Source organism: Triticum dicoccoides, chromosome 4A (genome assembly GCF_002162155.2).
Source record: "Triticum dicoccoides isolate Atlit2015 ecotype Zavitan chromosome 4A, WEW_v2.0, whole genome shotgun sequence".
NCBI lineage: Eukaryota > Viridiplantae > Streptophyta > Magnoliopsida > Poales > Poaceae > Triticum > Triticum dicoccoides.
In genome coordinates this window covers 79,886,598-79,905,093 of record NC_041386.1, presented here as the reverse complement: position 1 = coordinate 79,905,093, position 18,496 = coordinate 79,886,598, and the positions used below count along the sequence as shown (strand labels likewise).

Sequence of the window (18,496 nt, the reverse complement as noted above, 5' to 3'; positions counted from 1 at the left end):
TCTTTTTCTGATTCCTTATAACAATATGGCAAGATTTTTTTTTAGTTTTCAAAAGTATTGTTGGCATTTTTTGTTGATTGCTAATATCTTACTTAGAAGGATGCAGTTCCAGTCTCAAGATAGATAATATCTTATTTAGAAGGATGCTTCCATTTCTTGCTTACTAATAGACAAAGCAGCGGTTGGTGGAGGTGTGGGGTCGAGTGTGGATCTGCGGTGCTTCCCTCGCTGCGAGCCATCGCCTCACCGCCTCCTTTGTCCATGCCTTTGTCCAGTACCTTTGACATTGACGACCACGGTGACGAAAAAGGATGATGAGGCCGGCGGAGTTGAGTCCTGCGAAGCAAGATCGGCCTCTAGTTATGCAGACAAACATGTATAGTAAATTGACATGAAAAGGCATTGTGATGTTATCTAAAAATCAGATAAAAATGTTGCATGTTGCAGCTGCACCATGCAATATCTGTTCATGATGAAGAAATTGACTATTAGGAAAAGCAAGTTGGACTATTAACAAGCATATCAGTTCATTTTAGAGCATGAACTCCAAAACCAAGTATAAAGACACCTCAACATGATTCCAGGTGCTAATCAAACCAGATACATAGAAACAGAAAAAATGTGCATTCCCTTAAGTTGAACATTTTCTTACAAATTCTTAGATTGAAACACTAATCAGGATGTACATTCAATCGACGGAAATCATAAACCAGAAAGTCCATTTTCTTAACCAGCAGAATATTAATCTACAAATTATTGTTTGTGGATGATGGGGTATTGTTCCACAAATTGAAATATAGAACCAACACTACAAGCACAACATTAAGTTTATGGGTTCAAAACAGCAGGTGCATCCAAAAGTACGTACAAATGGCCCTAACTTCAAACAAGAGATTGACATGGATGCCCTGTGCAGTATCTAATTTCCAGCAAGTGTGCACAAACACTATCATAATTAAGTTCATTTCTTTTTTTTTTTAGAAATGACAGCAGTAGAGACTCCCACTGTTAAATTAGGTTATAGAAAATTAAGTTCATTTATCTTATCAAGGAAAAGAACTCAACAAGCTAATTAATAGGGAAAGGGAACTTAAATTATTTCAAAAATACCTATTTGCTTCAGATGACATCTGTTCCTTGTTCAGTGTGTTCATAACAGAAAATTTAATATCTGAACAAAATTCTAAGAGACATTTTATGAGTAAAAATTATGATCAAATTTATTCTGCTAAAAGCATACCTTCCTCTAGAGATTAGTTAGCTGCTCAAGCATTTGTATGTTTGCAAGATTGAAATTAATCAACATTTTTCTGTTGGCACATATGCTAGCTAGCATAACCAGAAAATTAACATCCTACCTACCAGGGAAATTATATCTAGTTTGTAGGACGTATGATGGGTGGTACTACATTTTTTTAAATGTATCATTTTCCATTCCTAGAATAACGATAACAAATAAGACAGCTCCAACTGAAAAATTGCATATAGTTCAATAAATATGAACGTAGGAAGCAGCTCACAAATCTAAGATGTGTTTTGTCCATTGTAAACAATAATGAGAAAGTTTTGAGGTATATTTGCAGCATGAGGAAACATTGCTTTTCTTTATTCTTTCAACCGGGCACACACCCTGCTCAGTTTTAGTTCGACATGAAGAGAAACAAAATTAGTTCTGATCTAACGGCCAAAAGGCAATTTCAAACATTGCGTCTTAGTAGCATAATATAGATTATGCTAACAAAATAGAAACATGCAGTACTAAAGAACAATTTGATATGAATTTGCTGAAACCGAAACTTATTTTAGTTTGAATATTGAAAATCAATGTTTTTATAATTCTTGAAAGATGAATAATTAAAAAGAGAATCATTTATTTCTTGTACACATGCGTGTTAGAAAAAATGATGATATGGTCAAAATACCCTTGTAATAATCCTTGGGATTATACTCTATCTAGGGTACAACGTTTGGTTGAGTTTTGACTTCAGGCTTGTAACATGCACTTAAACATAAAAAATCTAAAAAATCATTATTTAGCATCGCACTATGTGCACATATATATAGACACAAACATCGATCAGAGGCTTGCTCAACAACTTCATCAGGGGCTCGTCCGCTCGTGAATCAAACGTACACGTATGATGTGCCGCTGGATCAGAGGTACGAGCTCGTGAATCAAATCGAAGCTTACCTTCACAGGACCATATTCCTTTGTCCCAACAAAGCCGTCCACATCGTTGCTTGTGCTGCTGCTGGTGACAAGGCAGAGCGCCAACACTCTGAAGACGTCACTGAACTGTCGGTTCATTGGTGAACAAAATACAGCTATAGGCATTAAAATTGTACCTGGGCATGATACTCAAGATGTTTTTTTTTCTTATTGCATCATGTGCAATTTAAAGAGAGTTGCGGACTCTACAATTTTTAAAGCGTCAAACTATATAAGAGTAATTGCCTGTGCAAGGTATTGATTTTGTCACAATTTGTTAGAGATACATCACATCAAACCTTTAGAATCCATTTTCTCTTAGATCAATAACAAGCAGATCAAACATTAAACATTGGAGACTGGATTAGCAATTCCGTGGAACATCAACATCTCCTATTGCTACCAAGAGAGCAAGGTAGGCAAGAGGAGGACTGGCCATATAGGTCAAGAAAGAGTGTGGATGTATCTAACATTTCTCTTACTTGCTATTGACCACCACTGATCGATATCTTTGTATCTACTTGTCCAATCGAGCATATCACTGTCCCAAAGCTCTCAGTTTCAGGCATAATGCAATGTAGATGCTATGGTTACCCTCACAGACATGTAAGAAGATAAATAAATAACATAAGTTTGACTGAATACATTCACAGTCTGCTAGTACTTCTGAGCTCTAACCCTCTATACTCTCGATATTCTGAATCACAAATGTCTTTGATTGAACAGTAAATTCGAAGAATAACTATTGGCAATTAAATCGATGACCCAAAGTTTTGAAAATAAATAACAATTAGCAATGATCACAGGAGAATTCTTTTAGAATCGATGATCGCAGGAGATCACAGAAGAAGAAAAACATCTCTGCATCCTTTTCGTAATATACATGTGCGGAAAAAAAATCAAAATGATACAATTGTATCTTATTTACCTTGCAAGAAAATGGAGTTCCCATATTTTAATGAAAAGAAATCTGAAGTAGTCCCTCCATATCAGTTCAAATAATACCCTAAAACCATTGTCATGTCAGGAATAGCAGTTCATTATGAATTAGAGCATTTCATATAGAAGGCTTCAAACATGGAATTGGGCTAGAAAAGGCACACTAACCAGTATGTGGAATCATTTTATCCCTCTTTGCTTATCATATGTCTTTACCTGCAAAATAACTGGATATTTAGCATAGGCGAGCTGATGATGTGTGTAGCCAACACAAAATATTACCTCTTCACAAATAGTATAGCACAGCGAAAGACTGTCCGAAGCAAGCCAACAAACTGTTGTAGTCTGGACCAAGCATACCGTTTCAAGTCGTTTTATAGACTGTTCGCTGCTCATTCTTTCAGAAGTATTCATGAACTCTTCACAGAGCTGCACTCTCTCCTCCATGGAAAGCATTTACTTCTTTAACTACATACATACGTCAAACACTACCAATTGTAACAGAGATTTGCAAAAACATATCTACCAACGTATGATGGGCACCACCACCTGGCTCTTCCCCTGCACGATCGGCGTCGATTCCACTGACGGCGGCGGTGCCTTCTCATCCACCGGCGGCAATAGTGTGGAAGAATTGTGAGACATTTATTCAGACCAAATGAGTGTGCAACTTCGATATGGATATGGTACTATTAGAAGGCCATTGAAGATACTTATGCAGAGGAGGCAGTGTCGGAGCGAAGGCAGTAGGCCCTGCAAGTTAATTCACTATAGTAATATTAATGTACAGTCCGTGGTCAGTACTGTGGTGATGTCAAGGCAAGGTCGACAAAGGAGAATTTAAGCAATCTGGAGCTGGGATCTGCGCCGCTGTATCTGCACATCACAAGCATGGAATGGGCAAAGACTTTTTTCGTTAATCAGACGTAGATGTTTTGAATGAAAATAAATTGTTGTAAGTATAAACCAACCTCTACAAACGAGCGGGACGGAGAGTGACTTGCAGATCTTGGGAAGGGAGATGGCGACAGTGCGGTTGTTGATGGGGAGGCCGAAGGCCATGTTGCCGGTGAGGATGAGGCACACACAGTCGGCGCTGGTGCAGATCACCCCGACCACCGCCTTGCAGCACTGCAGCGTCGGCGAGCCCCTGCCGTTGGTGAAGACCGTGCCAGAGGCCACCAACGCGCACTCCAGCGCCTGATTGTCCAGCAGCCGGAGGTCGCACCTGAACCAGACGACGGCCATGCTGCCCACGCTGCTGCCCGACAAGCTGTGCCTTCGGAAGGACTCTAAAGGCGTGTTCGACCGCCCTGGGGGCCTCTTCAGTGGCGTGGGAAGGCAGTGCCGCGGCCGCCGCCACAAATCACAAGGAGGGCGCCGAGCCTATTTTGAGGCGGGTGAGGATTGAGGATCCATCTCCTCCGCAACTGCCGCTAGGGTAGCCGCCGCTGAGAGGCAACGGGCAGCGAGATAGGCGAGCGTGAAACGAGAGGGACGAGGGCGACGAGTATCGTGTTGAAGATGATAACCATGGCAGTGCGCGGGGGCGGGACGACCGCCCAGGACGCAGTGGGCGGGGTTCCCACTAAGAACAGAGCTGTCATTGGCCGGCGAGTAGCAGCACGTCACTCTGTCCAGCGACGACATCACATTGACGTCCGAAGAGGCCGGGGTCGAGGATGAAGAAGATAGAGTGTCGTCCCGTTGAACTAAAGGAAACTGGTCGACGGAATAAAATTCGCCACGGCACTGCCTTCCCACGCCGCTGCATATATTTGTTGTTAGAAAAGGCGAGGATCGACAATTTAGGAAAATTAGGATTTGGAATTGATTGCTATGATTATTGTTTGATAAGTGTTATCGGATCCTGCCTATTTGTAACATGTCTAGTTTGGAATGTTTGAAAAGGTTAGGAAAGTTTTTATTGGGAGGGTAAAAAAACCAACATGAGGATATGACGGTCGGAGGTGGGACGAAAATAAACCAGATAAAAATAAACCGAACGAAAATGGTGGGACGAAAAAAAACCGTGGACGCAATCCTACCAACTGCTCCATTAGGAGTAGAGACTTCTTCCAAAGATCGTTTCCTTACCACCCAGGAGTTTTCCTCTTTTTCATAAATTCATTTATTCAAAACGTTTTATCTCTTAAATCATGCATCCAAATCTCGATCCGATTTCAATGTTGGATTCCTGGCGTCGAGTCAAAAATAGATCTCATGTTGATAGGTTTTGACAAAAAAAAACAAAAAAAAACTGAACGAAAAAACAGAACCAGGGGCATGCATTTTTTTTCTTTTTCTTTTCGGAAGCAGTTTCCGAGACGGAAGAAAAAAAGAAGAAAAAACATATTTTTTCTGTTTCCGAGAGGTATAGCCGTGCCTTTCGCGGAAGCAAAATCGTGCCTCTCACGGGAGAAAGAAAAAGAGAAAACAAGAGAAAACACGTTTTTTCCGTTTCCGAGAGTTACGGCCGTGTCTCTCGCGGAAGCAAAACCATGCTTGTCGCGAAAGAAAAAGAACACATTTTTTCCATTTCTAAGAGACCGCGCCTCTCGCGAAAGAAAAAAAACACAATTTTTTCGTTTCTGAGAGGCACAACCGTGCCTCTCTTGAAAAAAAGAAAGAAAAGACATGTTTTGTTTCATTTCCGAGAGGCACGACTGTGCCTCTCGCAGAAGCCCTGCCTCTGACGAAAAAAACACAATTTTTTGCGTAAATTTGTTTTTCGATTTTTTTGATCGTAAAGCTAAGAAAAACCGATGAAAAACTGAATAGTAATAAAATCCCATTTAAAAAGCCAAAAATGCATGGGAAAAAGTAAAATAATAAAATCCGAACGGAACACCCAGAATGCGACACGTGACGGCGGCTGAGAGCGCATCAAGTAGCCCACACCATGTGATCATTAGGGAGGCTTTCGAAGGAGCGCTCCTCAACTAGTTACTCTCCGGTTCAGGCTAGCCTAAAAAAAAGAAACCTAAGGTTTAGTCCCATCAGGCTGGGCTCTGGGCTGTTACATTTCTAGGCTTGGTCCAGGGCCGGCCTTGGCTAGGTATTTAAAAAAAGGTATTCTCAAAATAAAAGAAGTGCTCAAAAAAAAAATGGTGCGGCCGAGCTTCGTGGGTGGAGTGGTGCAGGAGGAAGCCTACTGTGGAGACCTACTGTGAATTCTCTAGTCGCGTGAGGGGAGGACCTTGGATGGATGGATGTTGATGGAGCTGGTGGAGGTGGAGGGGTCCGGGAGTGCCCGTCGCAAGAAGTGCCTCTAGTTCATATTTTCGCAAACTATTTAGACTTTGCTAGAACACAGTATAAAATATAGTCCTGGAACTTCGGAGTAGTTCATGTTCAGTGCAATGTGGAAACGCAAAGGTCTTCAGTTCTGAAGTTCTTGCCTAAAGCACAGGAGAGTAGAATAACAGAATTTTCCAACGAAATAGGTCGAGAAGTTGTCTGTGCTCTTTTCTCCGATAATTCGTGCTCTTTGTGACCTAATCTCCTAATGATGCTACATTGGAACAGGTGACTTCAACCACTCAACTTTGCCTCTAATACATCATCACGTACCACTCCATTGTCATGCTCCCTATAAAACGCCTCCACCACCCAGTGGACAAACACAAACACAAACACAAACACAAACACAAACACAACAAGCTTCTAGGGAGACCACGAAGTCCTATACCCAGTAGCCATGGGACTCATCTCCTACGCTGCCATGTGCCTCTCGCTGGCGTTTCTTCTCCATTCCTACGCCGCCGCGACGGCGCCAACCGGCATGCTAGAGCGGGAGACCAAGCAGCAAATCATAGCGAGCATCCCGCCGCACGGGCAGGAGAACCCCGTGCTATTCCTGACGTCGCCGTCCGGCAAGTACGCGGCGCACTTCATGCGCAGCCAGACCGCGCCGGGCGCGGGCGGCCTCGGCGCCGACTTCTGCTACGTGGAGATCCTCGACACCGCGGAGCCGGGCGCCGAGGGGCGGAGCGTGTGGGAGTCGGAGTGCCTGGCGGTGAGCACCGTGAACACGTGCGCGCTCGTCTTCTCGTGGAAAGGGCTGGAGGTGTTCGACGGGAGCAACTCGGTGTGGCACACGCACGACACGGAGTCGGACGACAACAACTTCCTCAAGACCCTGCAGCTGGTCGACGAGGGTGACATGCGCATCCTCGACAAGGGCGGCGAGCTCGCGTGGAAGGCCAGCGACGAGCCGCGCGCGGGGCAACACTGCGGGATGCCCGGCTCCCCCGGCCTGGTCTCGGCAATGCCGCCCTTCGCGGAGCCGGCTGGGCACGGAAGCGGCAACCTGCCATTTGGACAGGAACCAGAAGGCAATGGCAATGCCGGTGTAGTACAGCCCGCGCTGCCGCTGCCGGAAGCGGCAGGGTCCGGTGGTGTCGCTGGGCAGGGGCAGGCCGTGGAGGACGTGGGGCAGACGATTGGATTTGGCAGCCAGCCATTGGTGGACAACAGCCCATACGACAGTGGTGCACCGAAGCATGGATGCAGCTTGCTTGGATTTGGTGTTGCACTGGGTGTCAGTGCTGCCATTGCCATGGCCCTCGGTCTCTGATCGAGGGTGTGCATGCGCTCTTGCGGCGTGGTGGCGTTGGTGGTTTGTCGAATTTCTTGTTATTATTTCTGGCGCAATAAGCCAGGGATGTGTTGTGAACTCCTGACCAGCCGTGGCGCTTTTTCTGGGCGTGGGCCTGCTGGTAGGATTGCATTGTATCTTGAGACCACGAAGTGTAATTTTTCGATTGTTCAAGTTTGCTTTGTAAACCACGAAGTGTGGTTTCTATCAGGCTGAGCCCATCTTAGGCTCTCACTGAATATTTGAGACATAATAACGTACTACCCTCTGTAACTTTTTATAAGGATCCCTTTTTATATGACGTTTTTAAAGTCTATGACAGTGTAAAAAAAACGTCTAATATTAAGTTATAGAAAGAGTATTAAATAAGTAGGATATTTCACTTAAATAATGTGTTGCTCAGTCTTAAATTGGGTCCTCTAAACTGTGATGACATATTGAATTAGATGCAATCTAATTTTTCGATATCACAAAATCATCTAATATCATGGGGATGGGCTAATGACCCACCAAGATTAGAGATCGGATCTTCGATTCTATGTACGCACTAACCTGAGATTCAGAGATTTCTTATCAGGAGGGAGAGTTGCTCTGTATTAATAGAACACGAGTCTAGAGAGCAAGAAACTGAGCCAAACACTCCATCGTTGCAAAGTGAGGTGCCGATCACCAGCATCAACAGTTTGCTTCGTCGAATATCCCTCGTCAATATGCTATTTTTTGGAGGTAGCACACAAATATATGTTCATACTTCTATAAAGGTGAAAAATAATGAATGTTGTTCCAATTCCCATGAAATTCCATGCTACACACAACTAGCTTTGATAATTTCTTAACATGGTTAATCTCCATTGTAAAGTTTCTTTTTACTATCATAACACATCATTTATCACCAAAGAACTGGTCTTAAAGATCCTAGCTGAGAAGTTACATATATGTTCATACTTATAATGTGGCACCTAGTGGCAATCAATTTTTTTAGTCCAAACAAAATATCATGGGGTATTGTTTTAAGCCTTCGTCGAGACGAACTCACTGGTGAAGATAGATCCTTAACTAAATCAACGGTTTGTGAGATAACTCATTTTAGGAGTTTGAAATGGCAATTGATATGATGAAATCGGTATGTGGTGGAAGATTCTTATATGTATACATATGCTCATATTGAAAATTCACAAGACTTGAAGACTAATTTCATACACGTTGCCCACGCCCCTTGTAAAATATATATACTACATAGATTAAACTGTGAATATTAATTCTATGCTAGATAAATACACAAAGAATATGCTACACAGTTATAAGAAAATAACTATAGCAAGATAAACGAAAAATTAAGACAATTGCACATTTTTTATAAATATATAGTTATGCTCCTATTTATAAATATAACTAAACTAAATTAATACCACTCAACTCAAAAAGGAGAAAGACCAAAAAAAGCTCAAAAGGATCACACACAAAAAGCCCATAAACAACAGGAAGAATCCCAACTAATCACAGATTGTACAAAGCTGATCGGATTGCTAAGATAGTTGACCAGTATTAATAATTTTTCTAACAAAGACTTAACAAAATTTTGTATACTCCTTCGAAAATAAATTAGTAAGATATTGATTCATTGTTAAACTTGTTGAGTGGAAGTCCAAATTCTGACGCTGTCAGATCGACTTTGTGCTCGTTTGCTTTACTAATCTCCCACTGATATATTGGATCCGGTGACTTCAACCACTCAACGAGCTAGGTGTTCCTCCAGTCAACCATGCCTTCGCCATCGTCATGCACCACTCCATATCCAAATCTCCCTATAAGAAGCACACAACACCCCATGCACAATGCAAGCACAAGCACAAGCACAAACACAGAAGCTGAATCTGACCAGGTAGCGAAACCCAAGCATAGCCATGGAGCTCGTCTCATGCATTGCCATGTGCCTCGCGTTCGCCTTGCTCCTCCCTTCCCACGTCACAGCGACGGCGCCAACCGGCACGGTAGAGCGGGAGACCAAGCAGCAGATTCTGGCGAGCATCCCGCCGCACTGGGAGGAGAACCCCGTGTTGTTCCTGACGTCGCCGTCCGGCAAGTACGCCGCCTACTTCATGCGCAGCCAGACCGCGCCGGGCGCGGGCGGCGTCGGGGCTGACTTCTGCTACGTTGAGGTCCTCGACACCACGGCGCCGGGCGCGGAGGGCCGGAGCGTGTGGGAGTCGGAGTGCCTGGCGGTGAGCACCGTGAACACGTGCGCGCTCGTCTTCTCGTGGAAAGGGCTGGAGGTGTTCGACGGGAGCAACTCGGTGTGGCACACGCACGACACGGAGTCGGACGACAACAACTTCCTCAAGACCCTGCAGCTGGTGGACGAGGGTGACATGCGCATCCTCGACAAGGGCGGCGAGCTGGCGTGGAAGGCCAGCGACGAGCCGCGCGCCGCGCAACACTGCGGCATGCCCGGCTCGCCTGGCTTGGCACCGGCAATGCCGCCGTTCGCCGGTCCGATCGGAAAGGGGAGCAGCAACTTGCCATTCGGGCAAGATGAAGGAGGCATCGACGGCAACAGCTACGGTTCCGTCGGAGGAGTTGCGCAGCCCGAGCTGCCGTTGGCGCCGGGTGGCGTTGGTGGGCAGGGGCAAGAGGAGAGCGTTGGGGAGACCATGGGCCTCGGTAGCCAGCCACTGGTGGACAATAGCCCATACGACAGCGGTGCACCGGAGCGTCCATGGGCTGGAGTTGCTAATTTGGGTCTCGGCGTTGCAATTGCCATTGCCATGGGCCTGGGTCTCTGAATTTGATACTGGTGGCATCTTCGATTTGTTATTTAACTTGGTGGTATCTATTCTGGCGCAATAAGCCAGAGGATGTGTGGGTTTTATTTTTTCGGAAATGTTAACGCCCACATGTGTGGGCGTTTGCACATCACTCGCACACCTTCATCATCACTCATTTTGCCATGTATGAATAGATGATATCAGCAGAATTTTTTTTGGTTTTCGGCTTAAAAATGTTGTATCTCTTAAATAAAAAGTGAACTAAAAAATCCGCTTTTACCATTAAATCCATCTCGACGAGATCTTCAAAACTAGACTCCATGTTGATATGTTTCGACGAATTTTTTTTTGTCAGAAATTGCCACGATGTTTACACTGCAGTTGCCATCGGGCTTAAACTAAAGTTGCCATGTGGCAATTTTAGTTTGTAGATCATGGCAATTTTAGTATTTTGATGATGGCAACTCCAGTAGTTTGACCATGAAAATTATTTTTTGTATGAACCATGACAATTTTACGTGCATGTATCATGGCAATTTTAGTTTATGGTTCATGGCAAGTCTAGTTTCTTAATTCCCCGTTTTATAAATGTCAAAATTTACTTTTAAATGTAGAAAAAAATAGCTAAAACATATCATGGCAACTTCAATGTAAACATCATGGCAATTCATATGCAATAGATATGGCAACTTTTAATCCAAAAAAATTTTCATCAAAACATATCAACATGGGATCTAATTTCGAAGATCTCATCGCGAGAGATTTAATGGTGAAAACGGATTTTCAATCGGATTTTTCGTTTAAGAGATAAAACATTTTAAAAACTGAAAATCCAAAAAGATTCCTACATACATGCATGCGATGACGTGACAATCTGTTTACATTAGAGACGTGTGGTACGTCTCCCTTCCTGCCACACGTGTGGCAGTTAGCGCGACCCTATTTTTTTGAGTTGAGGATGTGTGTGGTTTGAAGTGATGCTTTTCATGATTCTGATTGTATTTGTATTTAATATATTCAAAAATGATTTTTTTCAGCGTTATTTATTTCTTCTTGTAAAAAAGTCAACATGTTGTCGTTTTTCCTTTATATTAATGATGTATTTCTTACGCATGTTGTAGCTCTGAGGAAGGCGCTAAAAAGGGCATGCCAGATTCTCCTCTCCGACGAGCTTACACTAGTAGTACTAGGAGCAACAATGGGTGGATCCCTCACCCAAATCATTGTGGCCGAAGGCCGGAGGAAGAGGAGAGATCCGAATGAGGGGGTGAGGAGGAGACTTTGGAGATTGGGCAAGGGAACGCGGAAGGGAAAGTGGTGTTTCTTACGCGCACATTGGTTGATACCGACATCTATCGAGCTATGGTTGTCTCAGACAAATACCTTCTTTTTACAAAAGCCTTGTTGAATACCTGATGAAACTTGTCGGCGACATGCACTAGGCCTTGATCTCTCATCGACATAACCATGGTGTATGTGTGTGGCTTCAATGACTTGATCCACTTGTGGCCCAACCCATTGTAGCTTCGAATTTGTGCTAGTGTGTTTGCGTTTGTGTTGTACACATTGAGTTACTTAGAGCAAGCTCAGTCCGCCCCCTTAAAACCTCATATCCTCTACTTTAGGGGCAAAATGCCCAAAATCTCACACCACTTCTACCCCATTTTTTCCCTACATGCAGGGGAAAAGGACGGGACCCCCTCATCTCTCTCATAAAAAAAAATCAACTAACATGAATGTTCCCTGCAACAACTACCACCGCCATCTGTCGCCGGAGTCCGCCGGTGGCCTCAGGCATGGCGGAGGTAGCTAGAGATCGCCGGAGCTTGCCACCTATCGTCGCCATGGATTGCCGGATCTCATCTGAGTTCAACATGCGATTATTTTTCCTTTTTAAAGCGAAAAGAGAGACGAAAAAAAATTAAGAGGATAATTTTAGGGGGTGGTTGGAGTGCCTACCCAAAAGTCTCTAAAGTAGCGGCAAATTTAGGGTAGTAGTTGGCGTGGGTCTTTACTCTTTACGCTCTACTGCTCTAGAATTACTTCCATGATCAATTTTCTCTGATCCGTCGACTTCGAGTACATGAAGAGAGAAGAGTATGTGAATTTCTCGACTGATCGTCTGCATAACGGCGACTGTGAGCGTACGTTAAACATTCATTAGCAGTTCCAAGAAAATAAACACCATTTGCACGATCATAATTGTTGCATCGTGGCGTGAAGCGCCAACACGGCGACGCTGGCCACGCAGAGGTACGCAATTCCGGCCAGTGTTCTTTTCCGTGCTCCGGCCGTCAGTCATGGCACGCACATGGCCGCCGCAACCAACCTCTGTCCTCATACATAAACCATGCGCCGTGCGTTGGTTATGATCCACCCCGACAGATGAAGCACACCACATCAGTGAAGAACCGCAAATGATCCAACTCTCTCCCCCTTCTGAAAATTTGAAATTTCGCACGTCCCGGCCGTTTTCATTTCAAAAACGGAAGCACAAAACGCATGACTGGTCTGTCCAGCATAGAGCAGTCTAACCCCGGGCATCCAAACAATTGAACGGGAGCTCGATCAGATCAGGGGCAAATTTCACATATGATATCGCGTTCGTCGGACAGGCGGGGGTTAATTTCTCTGACAACGACGCAAAATTGAATCGAGCGTAACTACTGTACAGCTCGGTCGCTGGGGAAAAAAGGTAGAATCACGGACGAAATGATCGTTGGAGTTGTACTGAGTACTGACCATCCACTGTCAAATTTAGAAGCCCATTGCTGAATTTTTCTTGTTCCCGCCGAGCTGTTCACATGAGCACCAGCCAGCAGCCCAGTACCAGTCCCTGCTGTGATATCAAGAGCCGACCCCGGCCACACTGTCACACCGCCCTATATATACCCATGCACACCAGCCTCTTTACCTCATCCAAACTCACCAGTGTTTCTTCTACTAGGCAGCAGCAGCAGCAGGGTTCTTCCATCATGGGTTCTCGGCTGGTTCTTTTCGGTGCTCTCGCTCTGCTCCTGGCCGGCAGCTTCGGTGCGGCCCAGGCGGCGCCGGCCGTAGTGGTTGGCTCCGTCAAGTGCCTGGATTGCTCCCCCGACGACGTCAGTGCTGAAGATGCCCTCAAAGGTACGTGCCATCGCTCCTATACGTTTGGCTGTAGCTATGAACACTTTGGTCTTCTCTCAACATCTTCCCATCAAGTGCAGGGCTCCAGGTAGCCATCAAGTGCAGGTCCGGCGCCGGCGAGACCTACGAGACGCAGACGGTCGGGCAGCTCGACGACAAGGGCGCCTTCAGCGTCCCCCTCCAGGCAGGCCTCCTGCGCGAAGACGGCGAGCTGGACCGCGACTGCTTCGCCCAGCTCCACAGCGCGCCCGACACGCCGTGCGACGGGCCGGCGCCGCCCAGGATCGCCCCAGCCAAGTCCACCACCCAAGGTGTCGCCGACGCCGCCAACACCTACCTCGCGGTCGCCGAGGACACGGTTTTCTCGCCGGTCGCGTGCGCGTGCAAGAAGAAGAAGAAGCACTTCATGGTCGGCCCGCCGCCGCCGCCCCCGCCGAGGCCGGAGCCCTCATACGGTACCCCGACGCCGACGCCGACGCCCACTCCCACGCCGTCCTACGGTCCTCCTTCGACGCCCAAGCCGCCCGCGCCCGAGGACGACCCGAAGCCGTTCTTCCACAAGCACCCCAAGATGAAGAAGATGATGCACAAGAAGAAGCCGTGCCCGCCGCTCGGGGAGGAGGACAAGCCCAAGAACTGACCTGCCCTGCCGCGACACATGCAGCGGCGGCTCGCTCACTTGCCCATGGAGTGGCATTACAGCAAGGAGGCGTCACGCGCTACGACATTTGGAGATCGATATGTTTGTGTTGTTTGTTGATTCAGTTGTCATGTTGCATGTTGGTTGTTTTGTTTAGTTCCGCCATCGTGCTGGCATTGGTGTTTTAGTTCGCTGCTCGTTCGTGGAATAAAGAAAATGGTATCATCTGCGGCATAACATTGTCATGTTAATTTCCAATTAGAGCTTTGCATTTGCGAACTGGTGGTTATCGGACGGGTAGTACTTAGTGTAACTATCTTGTTGGCATTACGTAGAGTCGAGCATCCAGAAAAGAAAAGTAAACAGAGGACTTTTCTTATAGCATAGGTGCGCGATTTTAGCGCCGCGTTGAAAAAATTGTGTTTTTTGCACGCGCCCAGTCGGAACGGACACACAAATAACGCGTGCGTGGTATAGTTGGTTCAGCGTGCGGAGCAAAACGACATCGCGCGCCGCTTATTTCGTGCGCCCGCCCCCGCGCGCTAGACAACGACGACTCGCGCGCAACTTCCACCAACCGCCAGATCCAAGCGCCGCCGCTCGCACCTCCCCATTTGCTCCGGCGACCCGACGGCGCTTCCCCGGCCTATCCTCGTGCACCGCTGTTGCTTCCTCCACCTCTCACCGCCACCGCCCCTCGAACGCGCTATTCCTCCGACGAATAGCGCCCGGCCGCCCACTGCCGCTCGGCACCCGCAAGGTGTCCCGAATTACTTGTCACAAAAATACGTCTAGATACATCCATTCATGCGACAAGTAATCCCGGACGGAGGGAGTAGATGAATTTGGTGCATGTTGTTTGTAGTTTTATATAGACTAGTTTAAATTCAATATTGTAGATGAGTTCGTCCTATGATTCTTCCGATGAAGAATTTGATATTCAAGAGGAGTAGGACCTTGCAATGATCCTAGCTATGCACGTCAATAAAAAGCCAAAACACGGTGGTTAGGACAAGGATTGTCTGACGTACTGCATTGTGCAGTTCGATCACTGACATATGGGCCCATCATCCGGATGGCCCACATGTCAGTGACCCAACTGCATACTGCCGCACGTCAGGGGAGTTGAGTCTCGGTGGTTCGGTTATGGGTCATCAATTTTTTTGGAGGGGTAAGATCGATGCGACAACAGATTGATGAGGCATTACTTTTGTGACGCCCCCAATTCAATCGTACACTAATCATACATGCAAACGTGTACGATCAAGATCAGGAACTCACAGGAAGATATCACAACACAACTCTAAAAATAAAATAAGTCATACAAGCATCATATTACAAGACAGGGGCCTCGAGGGCTCGAATACAAAAGCTCGATCATAGACGAGTCAACGGAAACAACAATATCTGAGTACAGACATAAGTTAAACAACTTTGCCTTAAGAAGGCTAGCACAAACTGGGATACATATCGAAAGAGGCGCAGACCTCCTGCCTGGGATCCTGCTAAACTACTCCTGGTCGTCGTCAGCGGCCTGCACATAGTAGTAGGCACCTCCAATGTAGTAGGAGTCGTCGTCGACGGTGGCATCTGGCTCCTGGACTCCATCGTCTGGTCGCAACAATCGGGTATAGAAAGGGGGGGAAAGGGGGAACAAAGCAACCGTGAGTACTCATTCAAAGTACTCGCAAGCAAGGAGCTACACTACATATGTATGCATTGGTATCAAATGGAAAAGGGTAGCATATGAGGACTAAACTGCAGAATGACAGAATAAAAAGGGGATAGCTAGTCCTATCGAAGACTACGCTTCTGGCAGTCTCCATCTTGAAGCAGTAGAGAGAGTAGATGGTAAGTTCACCAAGTATCATCACATAGCATAATCTTACCCGACGATCCTCACCTCGTCACCCTGTTAGAGAGCGATCACCGGGTTGTATCTGGCACTTGGAAGGGTGTGTTTTATTAAGTATCTGGTTCTACTTGTCATAAGGTCAAGGTACAACTCCGTGTCGTCCTTTTACCGAGGGACACGGCTATTCGAATAGATAAACTTCCCTGCAGGGGTGCACCATATTTCCCAACACGCTCGGTCCCCTTTGGTCGGGCAAACTTTCCTGGGTCATGCTCAGCCTCGGAAGATCAACACGTCACAGCCCCACCTAGGCACAACAGAAAGGTCAGCACGCCGGTCTAAATCCTATGGCACAGGGGTCTGGGCCCATCGCCCATTGCACACATGCACGTTGCGTACGTGGCCGGCGAGCAGACCTAGCCTCCCTTATACAAGAGCAAGCATTCCAGTCCAACCCGGCATGCGCCGCTCAGTCGTTGACGTTAAAAAGGCTTCGGCTGATACCACGACGCCGAGTGCCCATAACTGTTCCCGCGTAGTTGGTTAGTGCGTATAGGCCAATGGCCAGACTCAGATCAAATACCCAGATCTCGTTAAGCGTGTTATTTTAAAATAACTACGGACGCCGACCAGGGCCAGGCCCACCTCTCTCCTAGGCAGTCTCAACCTGCCCTGTCACTCTGCCACAAAGGTTCACTCAGAGGGCCGTCGGGAGAACGTCCTTTCGGACCCAATCCGTGAATCACTCGCGGGTACTCTACGAGCCGACCCGTCTTTAGTCACCACAATTATCATACATTATGTATAAGTATATACCCGTGATCACCTCCCGAGTGATCACGGCCCGATAGTATAGCATGGCAGACGGACAAGGATGTAGGGCCACTGATGATAAACTAACATCCTATACTAAGCATTTATGATTGCAGGTAAGGTATCAATAACTGGAGCAACAATGACAGGCTATGCATCAGGATAGGTTTAACGGAAAGCAGTAACATGCTACACTACTCTAATGCAAGCAGTAGAGAGAAGAATATGCGATATCTGGTGATCAAGGGGGGGGGGCTTGCCTGGTTGCTCTGGCAAGAAAGAGGGGTCGTCAACAGCGTAGTCGATCGGGGCACCAGCAGCGGCGTCAGTCTCGTTGTCTATCGGAGAGAAGAGGGGGAAGAAACAATGAATATAATGCAAACAGATGCATAGCGATGCATGACATGACAATTAGCGGTGCTAGGGGTGCCCTAACGCGGTATGAGGTGATACCGGTGAAGGGGGAAAACATCCGGGAAAATATCCCCGGTGTTTCGGGTTTTCGGACAGATGAAACGAAGGGGGAAAGTTGCGTGTTCACTATGCTAGGGATGCGTGGCGGTCGAACGGGCTGCGTATCCGGATTAGTCTCGTCGTTCTGAGCAACTTTCATGTACAAAGTTTTTCCATCCGAGCTACGGTTTATTTTATATTAATTTTAATTTTTTAAATGATTTTTAGGATTTATTTAATTATTTTAAATCAACATTATCCAGAATAGTGCATGCTGACATTAGCATGACGTCAGCAGTCAACAGGGGTGTTGACTGGTCAAACTGACGTGTGGGTCCCATTCGTCATTGACTAGACTAACTAATCATGACTAATTAGTTTAATTAGCTGTTTAGTTTAATTAATCAAAATTAATTAAGTTAATTAATTTTTAATTTATTATTATTATTATTATTTTAATTCTTTTTTTTAATAAAACGTTTTGGGGGTGGGCCCTGGCTGTCATAGGCCCATAGGCCATAACGGGGCGTGGTTACGGGCTTCGGGGATTCGGGCGCCGCCCGTTTGGTGAAGCCGTGCGGGGTAGGGGGTCAGCGCGCGCCAGCCGGCGACGGGAATGCCGGTGAGGCGCCAGCGGCAGCGGGCCGCGAGCGGCACGACAGCAGTAGCGAGACGAAGCAGCGCGGGGGCATGCAGCAACGTGAGGGGCGAGGCACGGGCGGAGAGGTGGGGCGGTGCGGCGCGCAGCCGGACGGGGAGGTGGAAGGCGGAGGCCAGGGGTGGTTCGCGCAGCGGTGAGCGAGTGAGGCAGGGCTGGCGGGAGCGCGTGTGCGTGGCCGCGGCCAGGGACGGAGGAGGGCGGCCAACCAAGGCAGGGGGTGCGCCCTGGGCACGCGCGGGCGGCACTCGGCGCGGGGAGCGCGCACGTGCGGGCGCACGATGGGGTGAGCAGCCGAGTAGGGCGAGCAGAGATGGGCGAGCGCGACAGCGAGAGCAGCATGGGCTGCGGTGGGCGAGGCCAGGTGCGGCGCGGACGGGGCATGCTCGGGCGGAATACAAGGCAGGGGAGGGGGAGGGCGAGGCCCATAGAGGCAAG

The 18,496-nt window shown here is 46.9% G+C and overlaps 3 protein-coding genes and 1 long non-coding RNA gene across 4 annotated transcripts; 3 read left to right on the top strand and 1 right to left on the bottom strand.

The window, feature by feature from the left end:
* Positions 1–279: 279 nt before the first annotated feature.
* On the bottom strand, positions 280–3,550 carry LOC119288708. The gene is made up of 5 exons (XR_005141258.1): positions 3,431–3,550; positions 3,317–3,364; positions 3,138–3,215; positions 2,192–2,296; positions 280–336 (listed from the first exon to the last, which is right to left on the bottom strand). It is a non-coding gene; the product is annotated as an uncharacterized LOC119288708 (long non-coding RNA).
* Positions 3,551–6,790: 3,240 nt separating this feature from the next.
* Positions 6,791–8,046, top strand: LOC119285107. The gene has a single exon (XM_037564323.1). It carries the CDS (start codon positions 6,849–6,851, stop codon positions 7,725–7,727), a length of 879 nt encoding a protein of 292 aa, XP_037420220.1. The 5' UTR covers positions 6,791–6,848; the 3' UTR covers positions 7,728–8,046.
* Positions 8,047–9,639: 1,593 nt separating this feature from the next.
* LOC119288707 lies at positions 9,640–10,720 on the top strand. The gene has a single exon (XM_037568267.1). It carries the CDS (start codon positions 9,653–9,655, stop codon positions 10,529–10,531), a length of 879 nt encoding a protein of 292 aa, XP_037424164.1. The 5' UTR covers positions 9,640–9,652; the 3' UTR covers positions 10,532–10,720.
* A 2,704-nt stretch (positions 10,721–13,424) lies between these two features.
* LOC119288706 (proline-rich protein 4-like) lies at positions 13,425–14,524 on the top strand. Its single transcript, XM_037568266.1, has 2 exons — positions 13,425–13,639; positions 13,720–14,524. The coding sequence occupies exons 1-2, from the start codon at positions 13,489–13,491 to the stop codon at positions 14,277–14,279; spliced, it is 711 nt and encodes a 236-aa protein (XP_037424163.1). The 5' UTR covers positions 13,425–13,488; the 3' UTR covers positions 14,280–14,524.
* Positions 14,525–18,496: the final 3,972 nt, after the last annotated feature.